General features: G+C 43.4%; 1 protein-coding gene across 1 annotated transcript in view; it reads right to left on the bottom strand.

The window, feature by feature from the left end:
- Positions 1–14520, bottom strand: part of ITPR1 (inositol 1,4,5-trisphosphate receptor, type 1) — a 162150-nt gene that overhangs the window by 28224 nt on the left and 119406 nt on the right. The window contains 7 exon segments of the mRNA XM_010159814.1: positions 2030–2152; positions 5884–6076; positions 6900–7004; positions 7924–8046; positions 8806–8901; positions 10175–10285; positions 11997–12197. Coding sequence (XP_010158116.1) covers positions 2030–2152; positions 5884–6076; positions 6900–7004; positions 7924–8046; positions 8806–8901; positions 10175–10285; positions 11997–12197 — 952 coding nt within the window.

The raw sequence follows: 14520 nt of genomic DNA, 5'->3' as shown, positions 1-14520 counted from the left end.
CTCACTGTTCCAGTTCTGAATTCCAGGCATCCAGTTTTGTTTCTGCTCCTAGAAGTCAGAGGTTTTACAGCTTCTGCTACAGTCAGATGGTAATCAGCTGCTCAGTTCACTGTGTCTAAACAACTCAAGACACTGACAACTTCCCCCAAATGGGTTGTTTTGAAGTGTGTGCTGTTGGGGTTTTTTTTTAAAAAAAAAACTATATACGAAATACACAGGTATTTATTTATTTTACATTTTTGATTTTAAGTCATAGAGGAAGTGATTTTATCAAAATGTTACCTGATAAATAAAGTATTTCAAATATGCAGGGTAGGGCATCTTCCCGAAGTCTTGCAAGTTGCAATCTCAAAGAACTCGTTTCATTACCAGCTTTAACAGCAGCCATAAATACAGACATTTACATTTTAACTTAGGATCTCTGAAACCAGAGACAGAAAATTCAGTTGCTCTTTGGGCTTGTTGAAACCTTTCAACCAACTGCTGGCCAGAACAGGATCCAGGTAGCCCCGTGGTCTGCTGTCACAGGGTATGGCACCGAGGTACAGTGGCCAAGACTACAGCCTGATGTTGCAAAAGGTAACTATACTCTTCCCCTCTCAGGAACACCAGATTCTGGTCTAAAATATCCTGTACCTCCTCACAGGCTTTATGGGGATGCAGAACCCCTAAACACAGGTTTTCTATGCTGACTGCCTTCACCCTACTGCGACCATAAGCTGCTATCAAACACCACTTGGACAAAACTATGCCTCTCCTCATTTTAAATTAATTGCTGAGCTGCAAAACATGAAGCACCTTTTATGCTGCGCACACAGAGCTCAGCTGATAGTTTTCTTACGTTGAGGCTACTGCTATGTTTGAGCTGCAAGGTCTTTCAGTTCTGTAGTTAGCAATGATCAGGAGAAAGATGCAGAGGGAAGTTCAACAGGAAAAGATAAGCATCTAACTGGCCAGGTTGCATTATGAATCTCAAAGAAAGGGAAGTGATGGCTTGAACATGAAATCGCCCTCTCCAGGATGAGGTTTTACTGCTGGGGTCCTTTTTTACTCCAGTTGACATGGATGTGGCAAAAGCTCCTACCCAGGAGCATCTCGCAGAGCCTCTACAGCAGCTTTGCCAGCAATAAGCACGACAGAGACAGTCACAAGAACATTTCTCCAGATCTGCACATTCTTACTGATATAAATTCACCCCCTGACCTGCCCTGGGGCACATCTCTTGGGAGAGGCTGGATCTAAGGAAGAACAGCTGAATTTCATCAGGACTCCACTGAAATGGCTCTAAAAACCATCACCCAAACCCACTGTTTGGATCAAAAGCGACTTCCAGGAGACCTTTACAGCAAGATTGAGCAATCCCGCGTGAACCGCACACGTTAACCCAGTTTGTGCCAGAAACGATTGCAAGCCCAGCTGCTGCTCGTGACAGAGCAGCAGATCACTCAGAGCCAGGGGACATGGCCATCACGCTCCTCCTCGCACCCCAGGAGCAACCTCTGCTCTAAGCACTCACAGGGGTAAGGGGCTCCTCGGAGAGACAGTAACGTTATGGGAGGTGGTTCCCATACACCTCACCTGCCAACACAGGGTAATCTCACTCGCCCAACCCCCCCACTCAGGGGCCTCCTGAAGCGCTGTGCAACCATGAAAGTTTTATGGAACATGTCACTAATGAAATGCAAGCTAAAGAAAACATCAAATTAACATTTTTCATATTTTTAGTTCAATACTTAATTACAGAACTTTAAAACAAAAGTAGAACAGTCAAGTAATTAAAGGTGGATGTCTGTCTGTGATAATTTTTTCCCCTAGGAAAAAAACATGGCTCTGCAATTTCCTTCCAAATGCCTCAAGAAAAAGTAACTCAGAAAACAGCACAATTTAAATCAAGGCAATTAAAAAGAGCCAATTTCTGTTCTACTATCCCCACTGAAGTAAACAGGGATGCAGAAACACAAGTGGGGGACAGAATTTAGCTCTTTATTCCTTATTTGTTCACATATTTTTGTATATTAAATACTGGTACCTCCTCGAATTCCTTTGAATGGATAGAAAAATGCCACAAGCAGGTTCATCAGGACAGCCAGGTTAAAGGAAATACTGCTCCAGAAGGACATGTTGCGAGCACACCAATAAAGGAAAGGCTGAGCTGCAAAAGAGAAAAAGAATTCTTTTTAACAGAGCCTTTTAAAAAAAAAAAGCAAGCGTTCTACATAAAAGATTAATCTCTACCAAAACTCAGTTTATTTTCAGTTTGCCCAAAACCACAGCATCAACAGCAGTAATAGTCATGGCTTATTCTGAAGTTTATTTGATTACTCATTATCTTTGGGGTACTTCCAGTTTCCCAGATAGTGCTTTAAGGCAAAGGATTCATGATAAAAAGGAAACTATTTTCAAACATGAATTGATTTAGTGGCAGCATGAGAAGGAGTTCAGAAATGACAGAGGTCAAGGACTTCAGGTTTCCCCTAATAACATACTTTGTACTCAAGAGTCACGCAAGGAACAATTAGGAGGAAGAAAATCTGTACATGTTATGAACGGTGAGGTTCAGCCCTGTCCCTCCCCGTTACGGTGCTGCTGCCGCCAGCAGCTCACCCACACGAGATGCTGCCCACCTTCAAACTTCTTTTTCTGCTGTAGCAAGCCAGAACTGCAGAGAAGACAGCACAAGGTGGACAACTGAGACACAAAATGCAGCGTAGTGAGATAGCAATAAAACTAAAACGTTTAGGACTAGCTGCCAAGCTAGTAGAACAACTTTACTTCAAGCTCATAATAGACCGTACAGCCCCAGAATAACAATGGAGTTGAAGCTGGGCTGGCCTCCCCTCTGCCCTGTGGGCAAAGCACACCTGCACAGGGCTAAGTGTAGAGTTAAACAGCTGCACATTTCAAATTCTTAACATTACATATACATACTTTTCAAAAAAGACTCCTAATAATTTAATAAGCTCTGCAGCTAGAATCAAGAGACACAGAAAGCAAAAAGATTCATTTTCTGAAGTGGCCGTGGACCAGAAGATGACAAGGACAGGTAAGAAGCTGCCTTACAGTAATTCCCTCTGCATCAAGGCAAAATACCCATGATTTCAGCTCCTGCAGGCTTACTGTACAGCAAATTGTGTACTCCTGAAATGTAGAGTGGCTAAAAAAAAGTCTGTTAAAAATGCTCTCAAAGAAAGGGAAGAACTAAGGTTTTACCCTGTTGGAAGGAGGTAACGTGTACAGATATCAGAGGGCAAAGGAAAAGAAGCTCACAGTGAAATTTAAGGAAAAGATGAAAATGCAAACTTTGGGGCTGAACAGTAAATTAATGAATGCAGCAGTTCTGAGCCTCACAGTAGCCACCACATCTCTTCAGCAAATCACCTCTTTAGCATCCTAAGTAAAATAAATGAGTTAAAAGAATTATACAATGCCTCATTATACCGAGTTGAAATGCACATAAAAAGCAAACGTATTGAACGGCTGAATGCAAAGGAAAGGACTACAAAAAGGTACCCCGTCACGGTAAGAATACAAGCTTCATTGCACCTAATTAGCCAGGCACACGTTAAGCCTCACCGAAATGCCATGTAGCAGTTTTGAATATATGACACACTGTTTTCTGTATTATTCCTGTTCTCAATTTCATTTTAACCGAAAGAATTTGTAAGCAGGTTGAATGCATTTGCATGAAATTGCTACATGAAGGGTCATTATATGAAGTTTCAGGTTTTAATTTAGACCTTCCTTTGCGGAGAGGGGCAGACTATCTGCCCTGTGCAGCCCTTCCGCCTGGTTTTGGCAGGCTCCTTTGAATTAAGACCTTGGGAGACTTAGGGCGCTCAGATTATGGGCTAGCAGCAGGAGCTGAAGAGGGAAGTACATGGGTCTCTACAAAGGCTTCTCAAAAAAAGTCTCTCAGGTTTGCATAGACTGTAAGTGGTATCACGTGAGCACAGCACAGAGCATGTCTTGAGAGCTCAAACCTGTGTTTAAGATGTGAGAAACAAACTGTATAAACACAGACTATCACCCAAAGGCCAAACAAGACCAGAATACTAGGAGACAGGCTAAATAATTCCAGATTCTTCTGGAAAAAAGGAATATTCTCCACTTCAGCAGGTGGATCTTGATTAACTTGTGGTCTGTTATTAATTATGGTTGTCTTCACAGCTTGCCTGGAGACAGCCTCAAAGACAATTAAAGTAATTCAAACAACAAAATCTAACATAATACATGGATACTGCCAAAAACAAAGTTGCCTGTTTGTTTTGGATGTCAAATACTCAGATATTCTTGTAGAGTTCTTAGAATTCATTTTAGGAAGCAACTTCCTGGGGATCTGGATGCTGTCAGAAGCAGTAATCCATTGTTTGGTGGAAACAGCTCCACTCAATGCAGTATTCACACACATGAAAAACAGTTCAACACAGCTGACCAAGTTTCCGGTGGTCTTATCCATACCCAATCGATAGTTTTAAATAATACTATTACAATTGCTTTTCTCAGTTAAAAGATCCATCAACATCTCTGTATAGATAGATCCCAACCATCAGAAGCAAATCCTGAATTTCCGTTGCCAAACGTGCAACACGTCGTCAGCTCTAGCGTGAAGCGTGCATCCACACTCCAAAGCAAACCGGAAGGAGGGGCACAGTGAAAGGGTGAAAGGTAATCAGAGGTTGCAACATGGGAGGTAATTTTATACAAAATAATTTTTCACAATGAGGAAGGTCAAGAGGTCCCTTCCCACCTAGTTTTTCCCTACGATATGCGACGCTGACTGAGGACCAGCCAGGTTTCTGTCGGGGAAACCTTCGCTAACCACGCTGGCACGGCGGGCAGGTTTCGGTGGCTGGCAGCAGCATGCAGCTGCACACAAGTCCACTCTCACACTTGCTCTAGGAGGTGGTTCCAGACCAGTCTGCGCTCGTGCTAATAACGGGAGGTTGGCTGATTCGAGCGTAGGGGACAGCCACGGTATCAGATGGCAGATGTTGACTTGAGCAGGAAATAACTGCCTTCTCTCTCACCTCTCTCGGAGGGTCACCCTTGGCAAATTCTAACCACTCATCACTGCCCACCGAAGCTGAGCCTCATGTGCAACATTTCTCCTTCAGCAAAACAAGAAATCAATGTTTTAAAAAAATTAAAAATTAAGCAAGCGAGTTAGAAAGTTTACTGGGGGAAGTGGTGCAACTGTGTGAATTAAAATACAATTTAGAAAGTCTTCCTAGCTGCCAGTGGGAACCTCAGAGGAAAAAGCACTGCTTGAAAATGCATGCTGTCAGATATTTTAGCATCACAGGGCTGGAAGGGACTTAATCAGCCCGTCTGCCAGTCTATTCCTTGCCCAAGAAAGGATGAATTCTATTTTTACTGTTCCTGCAAAATGCATGTTTAACCTGTTCTTAAATACCTCCCTTGCTGGAGATGCCTTAAGTCCATGCTTAACCCACCCAGCCCAACTCCTCCCAGCAACGCATGGGAACTGCTTCGGGTATCCAGCACAGGAAAGCAGAACAGACCACTGCTTTCTTCAGCTGTGCCCTCTCCATTTCTCTCTGCCACCAAATGCTTTCTCGTTTAAGCTAAGCCTCCACAGATTTGTTCCTTCCTGTTGGATCTTAAAAAAAGATGACCTGTGATCCTTCTTACCACTCTCCCCTGGATCCCCTCCAGTTGGTCCATATTGCTTTTGCATTAAGCTTGACTTCATTACCGCGTGTTGCCATCGTGCAGAGGAGCAGACTCTTTCAAACAATTATCAAGGTTGCTGCCACACTGGGGAACCATCTGCTACCGAGTCAACGTTTCAAACTCCGAAAACCTGACCTCAGTGCTCTGCTGGTAACGCTCCACGAAACCACACTGGCAACAGCAACCCACCTCGCAATTTCTTTTGCCAGTTCATCTCATTAAAGAGGTCTTCTGATTTCATGAAGAAGTCATTGATCTTGCTGCCTTGTTCATCCCGCTCCGTGGTATAATATATCCGCAGCTTGGACTCCTTTGTGAGGAATTCACAGATACTGGGCACGGGGAAGACGATTTGCTCCATGGTACGGTCCGACCTGACAATCTGAACAGCAGCCTTATGAGAGTTCTTCCTAGTCATTAAATTCTTTTATTTCTTGGTGTGTCTGCTTCCCCACCCCCCTTTCAAACCAGCTGCACGTAGAAACTCAGACACGTTCTATCAAACAGCAGCTTGGTAGACTTCGCTTAATTTACCTTTCAAAAAAAAGCAAGCCTACATTTAGCTCCAAAACTGATAATTTCCATGCTGTGCTCTCATCCTGGGAAATCTTAGCTGGGATTTCCAAAGGGCCCAGTGAGTCCTGCATCAAAGTTGCGCTGAATTTCAGAGCAATCTGGTCACCCAATTCTTAGAAAACTTTAGCCACACATTGCACAGGCAAGTGTGAGGAATAATAGTGATATTTATATCGCTTATTAGACAGTTTCGTGAACTCTCCATGTTTGTGCCTGTTCTGCTTTTGAAAAGCATCTTCGACCGTGTATCAGGCCAAAATGTCATTTTAATACAGAGAGAATGGCAAAAGCTATCACTAACTTTATGGATTCAGCAATAGCACTGGCCAAAATGTAACAGAAGCGAAGTTACACTTCCTCCTGCCAAGAGAGCTCTGCTCAGCTCCATCTTAAAGCCCACACATGACAGCTCAAAAATAGCTCCCCACCAGCGGCTGTCAAAAAATAAAATAAAAAAAAAGTACATACTCTCATGTCAAAGATGACAGTCCACACACAGGTAGTCAGTTCAATCAAAATATCATCTATAATGCAATCAGTGTTTAACTCCACTGTTTCTCTTCCAAGCAGCTCCTTCCGCAGATCGTTTCCCCCCACACACCTCCCGGCAGCCACCGGTTTCCCTGTACCTCAATCTGTGCCGTGTGCTTGGCGTAAAACTCCAGAGCCTCGTCTCCCTCTATCTGACCTCCCGGCTTCAGCATGTTCTGCAGCTCTTTGTTATGACGAGCCAACTAAAATAAAGGAATGCAAAGGGAGTGGGAGACACCAGATGTCTCTCTATGATATTAAATTTCTGATTTTTTGGCATAAAAAAAGAAATAGTACGCAGTCAGCTGCTAAGAAAGGGCAAAGTTGACAGAAGGCTTGTTCTATTCCAACCAGACACCCTGCAGCTCTATTTTGGGAGCAAGTCAGAATGATTCAAATATGTATTTTTTTAATATTCATGTTGTACTCCTCTCTTACCCATCCTCTCCCACCCTTTGCCAGACTTGGGAAACTTTCTGTATTCCGTCTATCCTTCTACACCCACCCTAATTCAAAGGTGTGCTAATCACACAAGTATCTAGGCAGGGACAGAAGAGCAAATTTGCATCAACTGAAAAGCAGATGCACAGAGCACTGCTCCAAAAATGCTTCTGGATGCTCCAAATTCCTTTTACAGCATAACGATGGTTTTTCTTCTCAGATGCTAAAGGAACAAGTAGTCTCTCATGGAAAGATAGATGTAGCATCAGTATATTAAGTAGACTCAGATATATTACCCCCCTTGGTCTTTTACCTTTCAAACACGATATTGTACCAATAGAACAAACCTGACTGGCTCCAGCAGAGAGAGAATGTGGCAAGAACCATAAAAGCAGAGTGAGATTTCTGCTTATGATTTAAGTGATCTATGGGTACAATTTCTTTGGGAATATAAAGTAACCTTTGATACAGCTGAAAAATAATACATTGCTCCCCAGTACTGCCAAGAATTTTCTTTCCTGATTCTTTAAGGGTTGGAATTTGCTCTGATAATAAGAGAACATAAAAGCGAGTTTGTCTCAGAGGTGAGATATTAAAACAATTTCAGGGAAAAGCAGATCTTTGCTATTCACAAGAATTTTGTGACACTTCGTGCTACAGGAGCTGTAGGCGAAATTCTACCTGATGAGCTAATATATAAATGTTGTGTCCCACATTCCTCGGAGATGCAGCAAGATCTTCCCCATTCTCTCCATCCTCAAATTCTACTTCTCCTTGCAGATAAGCCTTCTTTATCACTTCCACCTAGAAAGACAGACACAGGCCAATGAAGAGACAGCACAGACTGAGGGCTGAAGTCTGCTAAGGCCAGTAATACATTTGCCACTATTAGAATAGCAAGAAGGAGCTGAGCATACACATTCAAGAAGGTCAGGAGGCTTCTCAACTTCCAGGATAAAACAGAAGACCTGAACTTCAGCCCAGCTCATCAACCCAAGAAGCTAAACTTCAGGTTCCCCTCCAGGTAATACAATCTGGGCCAGCCTCGCGGCACGATGCATCAGGTTCTCGCCTCTGGCCCTCACCATAGCTACGTGCACTGAGACAAGCTGATAGTGTTTTGGCTGTACTTGGAATGTCCTGTTTGTGTTTTCACCAGTTAATACATTAACCAGTCCAAAAGCCTGCTACAGTCTACTGAACAGCTTTTACGTCACAAGAAATGTTTGGTTGTCTGTCTCTTGTGCAAATGGCTTATACACGTGGATTCCAAAGCGTCAGACAATGCTCCTTCCCTGCCTTCTGCAGGATGCTGAATGCCTCCTCCGTAGCATTCAGCATGGCCTCCCTCATCACTCGTGCTGCCTGGGGCGAGACAGACACATCCCCTGTGGATATTTCTGTCATTCAGCCAAATCCACGACAGGTCTTCCAGCTGCCAGCGATCCATGCACAGACCTCTAGCAGCACGTCTGGGGGGGACGCAGCCACCCCAACCTCCCCCGTACTGCTGCACCTGACTTGAAAGGAGCTGGGAACTTCAGAGTGATTCCAGGGACTCACCAGCTCTTTGGGCCTCATGTTGTAGAGGATCCTTTCCGCGTTCTCGCTGTCATGCCTGCTCTCCATGATCGCCAAGAGCAGTTTTGAAGCGTTGTTCTGGAGGGAGGGAAGAACATCACCCATCACGACCAGAAGTCAAAACCCAGGGGTACCCAACTTGAGCGCTGCCATCCCTGCTGCCCAGAGGGCTTGAGGGACCTGGTTTCCACAAACAGAGCTGCAGGCAAGGCAGAGCCTCCCAGCCAGGGCTCCTACAGCCTCACCTTGCCGAGTACTCCCTCTCCTCTAAGTATTATCGAGATGAAATGGTAAAGGTTAAGTTGTGTATTTCTCAAACCCTACTTACTGGGGGCTGTCAGACTAACCCAAGTTAAGATTCAGATTTCTGAAACACTGAGGTTTCGAACTTGTATTATTTTGTTTCAAAGATACTGCAGCATTACTATAAGCTCTCAACTCCAAAATGGTGCAGCTCAGCTTTACTCAAGATGCTGTTGATTAAATCAAAGGACAGCCAAGGCTGAAGACAGAGACATGCTTGGCTGCTCTTACCTGAAAATTACTCTGCGACCTGCTCATGCCAAGAAATAAAGGAAGGAAATGGGAAACTACCACAAGGCACCAGACTACTTTAATATGAACAATTAAGATTAAAATCTGTCATAACTGACAGTAAAAACCAATAAAAGTATTTAATTTTGAAGCATAATACTAATTGAGTCTAAAAGCATTTTTTATTTAGAATAATAAAAACCCCACATTACCCATAATAATGGTGTGAGTCGGCAACGGAAAGCAACTAGACAGCGCACTTGAAGACAGGGCAGTAACTCAGAACAAAAATACTTCTAAAACACATGCTGAAGCACAGGTGCTCTGCGACTACTGTTGCTAGAACACAAACTGCTGGTGTAGTTTGTAACCAGCACCAGGGCTAATTAGTTCAGCATTAATATGAATAGCCCTAAAAAATTCTCGATGACTAAACATCAACTGATTAAACAGCAGCAATAACATATTAGGAAACTAGACACAGCACGAGAAATTTTACTTCCATTGTATGTGAAGTTTATACCAGAGAAGTTTTCATGAGCTTTAAATTTTCAACAGGAAATTTTAGGATTCCTCAGAGTGGAATGCATCTAGACTGCCTGCATCCCCCCATCTGAAAACTGGTGGCTCCATGTTGTCATTTAAAAGATGAAATACCCGTGACAAACAAGCTTTGGGCACTGCCTCCTGCTTGCTGATGCATATAATTTCTTGGCAGTTATGAATATTGGGATATAATAAAACACCCACATAATTCCAACAATAAAATTATGTTTCATCTTACTGTTAACGTGGATCACACAAAATATTCACTTGCCTTCAGTTCCAATACAAGGTCCATCCTCTTCTTTCCCAAAGGGTTGATGTCATTGAGAATTAATGCTGTGATGATGTCAATACCGTTGGACTCGTGAGTAGCAATGCAGTTCTGTCCAAAGAAAATTCAAACTTCACTCACTGTCTACACTAAAAATGCAGCCTAGGCTGGTGACCCAGCCAGAACAGAAGAATCACCTCTTTCATCACCTCGTAAGCTGTTTGAGATGGATAACTGCACAGAAAGCTCCAGTCAGTGGAACAACAACAGATTAAGGCATTTTGTTTCAAGCTTTTCCTATCATCAGCCATGGCATGTCCTACTGAAACCACCCAGCCTCAGGAAGCAGAAAGCAACACAGTTGATAAACGAAGCATTTACGTGCCAAAGCATCCAGGCTGAATTCATAGCTAAGGAAGAACACTGTTTTATTAAGATTAGGGAGAGTTTTCTTTATTTTACATGTGCCAATCACCACCTACTTCAGTCCTGTCTAACCAAAGCACGTGAATTTCCATAACCTTCTTGCCTACCCTTTAACCCTACTTTTATAATGGTCTGTAACTAGAATGTATGAACTGACAGCAGCTTGCCGACTTCAAAATCCAGAGCCCTGCTCTGCTCTTAAGCTCCGCTGAGAAGATCCATACCTACACCTAAACGTTGTTATTCCACCCGATCCGTGTAACAGAGAGAAGCTGTCAGTTCAGAACTGATGTGCACAGCTTCATGCATTCTCTCGCACACAGATACAATTCCATCCGAACATCGGTCACCCCTGCTATGCTTTGTTTAGCTTCACTGTTGTGCTGGGTGCCGTAAATTACGTTTCAGTGCACAAAGAAAAAGCACTTCAAAGGACCGATATTCCTGAAGACTTTCTGAAAATTCATACTGCAGTCTTTCTGTACCACACTGGGGTTCAGCACGCAGATGGAGAACACACGTAGATAACCGTGTTCGTAAGTGCCGAGGTTTGCTTGTTAGAAGGGCGACACCCACCCCGAACACAGGACTTAGCAGGTCATGCCAGCCCAAAGGGAAAACGTTCTCTAACATGCACACGCTGAGCACATATTATTTGTTGAGTTAATGCCACAGAGAGGCCAGAGTTTGGAAAACTATTTTGGGGTAGCTATCCACTTTAGTATGGTTTACACTAGACTTTGAGCCGTGATTTGACTCATTGAAGCAGTTATAGAAAGAGTCACATTCAGATCAAAGGCAGAAGAAATGGGCCCAACTAATTAGCAATGCTGGTTTTGGTGGTCCTCACCAACACGTAACCTTCGCTGGGACCCCCAAGACATCCCTGTGCAAGTGCATGGACAGCTGGCAGCGACAGGCACTTGGTTCTACACAAAAGAGTACAACTGAAAACCACCTCAACATGATTATCAACTTCATTAATGAAGCAACAGAGCTTGACCTCCACCCATCAGGCTGGGAGGGGCCACATTTCTGGCCTCACAACAGACAGCAGAGCTTGTTTTTAGCAATATTTTAACTATAAAGCATTTCAAATACAAAATTTCCTCACTCTCCCTGTCTGTCAAATCTAATAGAACAACTCAAATTCTAGCAAAGCAGAAAAATCTCTACTGCTTTGAGTGGTTCACCTCCACAGTAGGGTCCTCAAGAAAGAGAAGTTGATTGAGTTCATTAAAAAAAAATTCAAACGAAAACCCCTTTGTATGGCAAGTGAAGTGAGCAGTGTTATGAGACAACACAAGTCTACAAGAGTGAGAGTCAAGCCCAGCAGAGCACATGCTGCGGGTGTAGGGAGAAAGGGTGATGCTTTTCACAGCCATGGGTGTATTACCTGGTTCTCGTGGCAAGGTCCCTGACAGTACTCGGTCAAACTTTCCAGTGTCTGGTTGATCAGCGCTACATTTTTCTCATTTATATACAGACCAAGAAGCCCAAGTCCACCCGTTGTGCTTCCACAGATGCAGTCCAGAAACTGCAGGGTCTCACACACCAAGTTGTAGTTCGTCTTGTTGTTCTGGCAGCGTAGGAAATTCTGCAAGGAGAGCATCAAAGCCAGGAGGGAAGGGAAAACAACCATACAAGCTGATGTTTGGATCATAACATCTTATTAAGTTCATCAACTCACAATTGTACTGCACGGTATATTGCTCCAATTCCACTGGAGCCTGGACAAGCAATTGAAGCCTCTTATAGAAGACAAACAGCAATAAACAGTGCATCCATCAGAGCACTGAAACCCAACACCGGATAGGCCACTCACTGTGGATCACAAAGCTCTCCTGACCCTGGACATTTTCCTTCTAGCCTACCTGCTACATTTCACTAACCATCACTCCAGGCTCTCCCCTCCTGAGCCCTTTCTCCAAGACAGAAACAGCAATTCCCTGTCTCTGGCTTCAGAGCAGCACCGCCCGCACAAGTGCCAAGGAGGCACCTGACTGCATGCCCTGAAGGAAGGCATCTCAAAACACAGTTCTCTCAACTCCATTTCTTCCCACATCATCCCTGCTTGAAGCTGCTGATTAGGAGAAGCTCTTCTAACGAAATGCCAGATTTATCAGCATGGATTCAAGACGTTTCCTCTCTTGTATTTAAAATGAAAAAAAAAACCTAAACCCAACCAAAACAAAGAAGGACAATTAATGAAAAACAATTTCCCAGTGACTCAGATGCTGTTTGTCAGTGTGTGCCCAGCGGTGTGCTGTAAAAATGGATAGAGACTATCACTTTCTTTTCCTCAAAGTTGCAGCGGGAGAACTCCCAGCTAGCTTAAACTCTAGCAGGTTAACAAAGAACTTCAGTTCAAAGGTGAAAAATCCCCTCAGACAAACAGGATGCAGGGGAGTATGGAACCAGCAAGGGCTTTTCTGCAAGCCTGCAGAGGAATGCTGTGAACTGATTGCCTCTAGTGCCTGCCTCAGACTAATAAGTCTTTTAAGGCAAACAGACTGAGAAATTGCCAGATTCAATTGAAAGCTAAGCTAAAAAAGGAAAATGCTGTCTATGAATGCAGACTAAAGGTGACAGTGATTCAGCACATTTCAACTGATTGCTCATTTAGTATCCTGACTTTTGATTAACTTGTCAGAATGCAGAAAGGTTTGATGCTACAGAAACTGGAGCTCGTACCTTCCCTCCAGGAAAAAAGCAAAAATAATGGATAATACTAAAAGCAATGAAAGAAAATGCTCCCTGCGTGCAATATGGCATTTATTCTGATTATAGCTAGGCTTATACCAGCCGTACTTCTAGATCCAAAGTCAATAAACACAAAGGAAAAAGGAGAAATGAGGCACAGGAGGCAAAAGGACAATGTTAGATGGCTAAACAAGGGGAAGGAAAAAAAAAAAAAAGTAGAAAACAAGACCCCACTGCACTGTGAGAAACTGCCCCAAGGAATGTCTGTTGCTGTCTCAGCCAGCACAGATCGAGCTCTTAATTTTCTGCCATCCAGAGCTTCTCATAGGCTACGGAGTGGGAACACAACTCTTCAATATTGAATGTGCCATCCTACAACTTTCAGTGGAACAAACCTCACCACCACCCACTGCGTTTGGAATAAAGAGCTATAGTTTCATATTCTGCTAGAACATGAAAAATATGCAGCTTGTGGGATCTTGAGGCAAAAAGGGGGGAAAGAGCATTCACACTGCCTAACTCTAAAGATCCTATACACTCAGTTGAGAGAGAAATATTTTCTGATGGGATGAAGTGCACTCTGAATCAGGCAGTCTTTAAACTCTTACCTTTGTGAATAACCTTCTGGAGATACTTAGCTGATTTCATGTCACTCCCCATTTTTAGGGAGCTCAGTCCTCCCCGTTTCTGGAATACATGACTCGATAGGGCTACACTTGCAACGGCAGCACCTGCAGCCAGTTCTTAATGCCTCGACTGCATGTCGGAGGGTTGAGGTACTGATTCCCAGTACACAGCCTGAAGCTGAGAACCCTTCAGAGAGAACACCACGACTAAACTAAAACTGGCTACTTTCAGAGTACTACTGGGTTTGTTCAACCAGGGACACAGAAACCTTGGAAGGAACAGTTCTACCATTTAAGTGGGTAATTTCCCCCAAAGCCTCAATGTTTTCTTTGGACAACCTTTGTTTTAGCAGAAATCTGACTCCTAATTGGAAAACTTTGCAAAGAAAGCATATAAATAAGAAGAAAGTCTTACTAAAAAGGTATTTTAAATGATCAGATTTTTCTTAACAAAGAATCAGGTAAGACAGGGCATTTGCACTGAATACAGGCTTACTCTTTGGTCTTACAAAGTTAATTCTCACACACACTTCTCGCCTAAAATATGACAAGCTAAACCAGCTTATTTCTCTGCATGCAGAAGTACTGCTC

Source organism: Eurypyga helias, unplaced genomic scaffold (assembly GCF_000690775.1).
Source record: "Eurypyga helias isolate BGI_N326 unplaced genomic scaffold, ASM69077v1 scaffold29349, whole genome shotgun sequence".
NCBI classification, from domain to species: Eukaryota; Metazoa; Chordata; class Aves; order Eurypygiformes; family Eurypygidae; genus Eurypyga; species Eurypyga helias.
The sequence above is the reverse complement of the archived record's forward strand: the minus strand, read 5'-3'. Positions and strand labels throughout refer to the sequence as shown.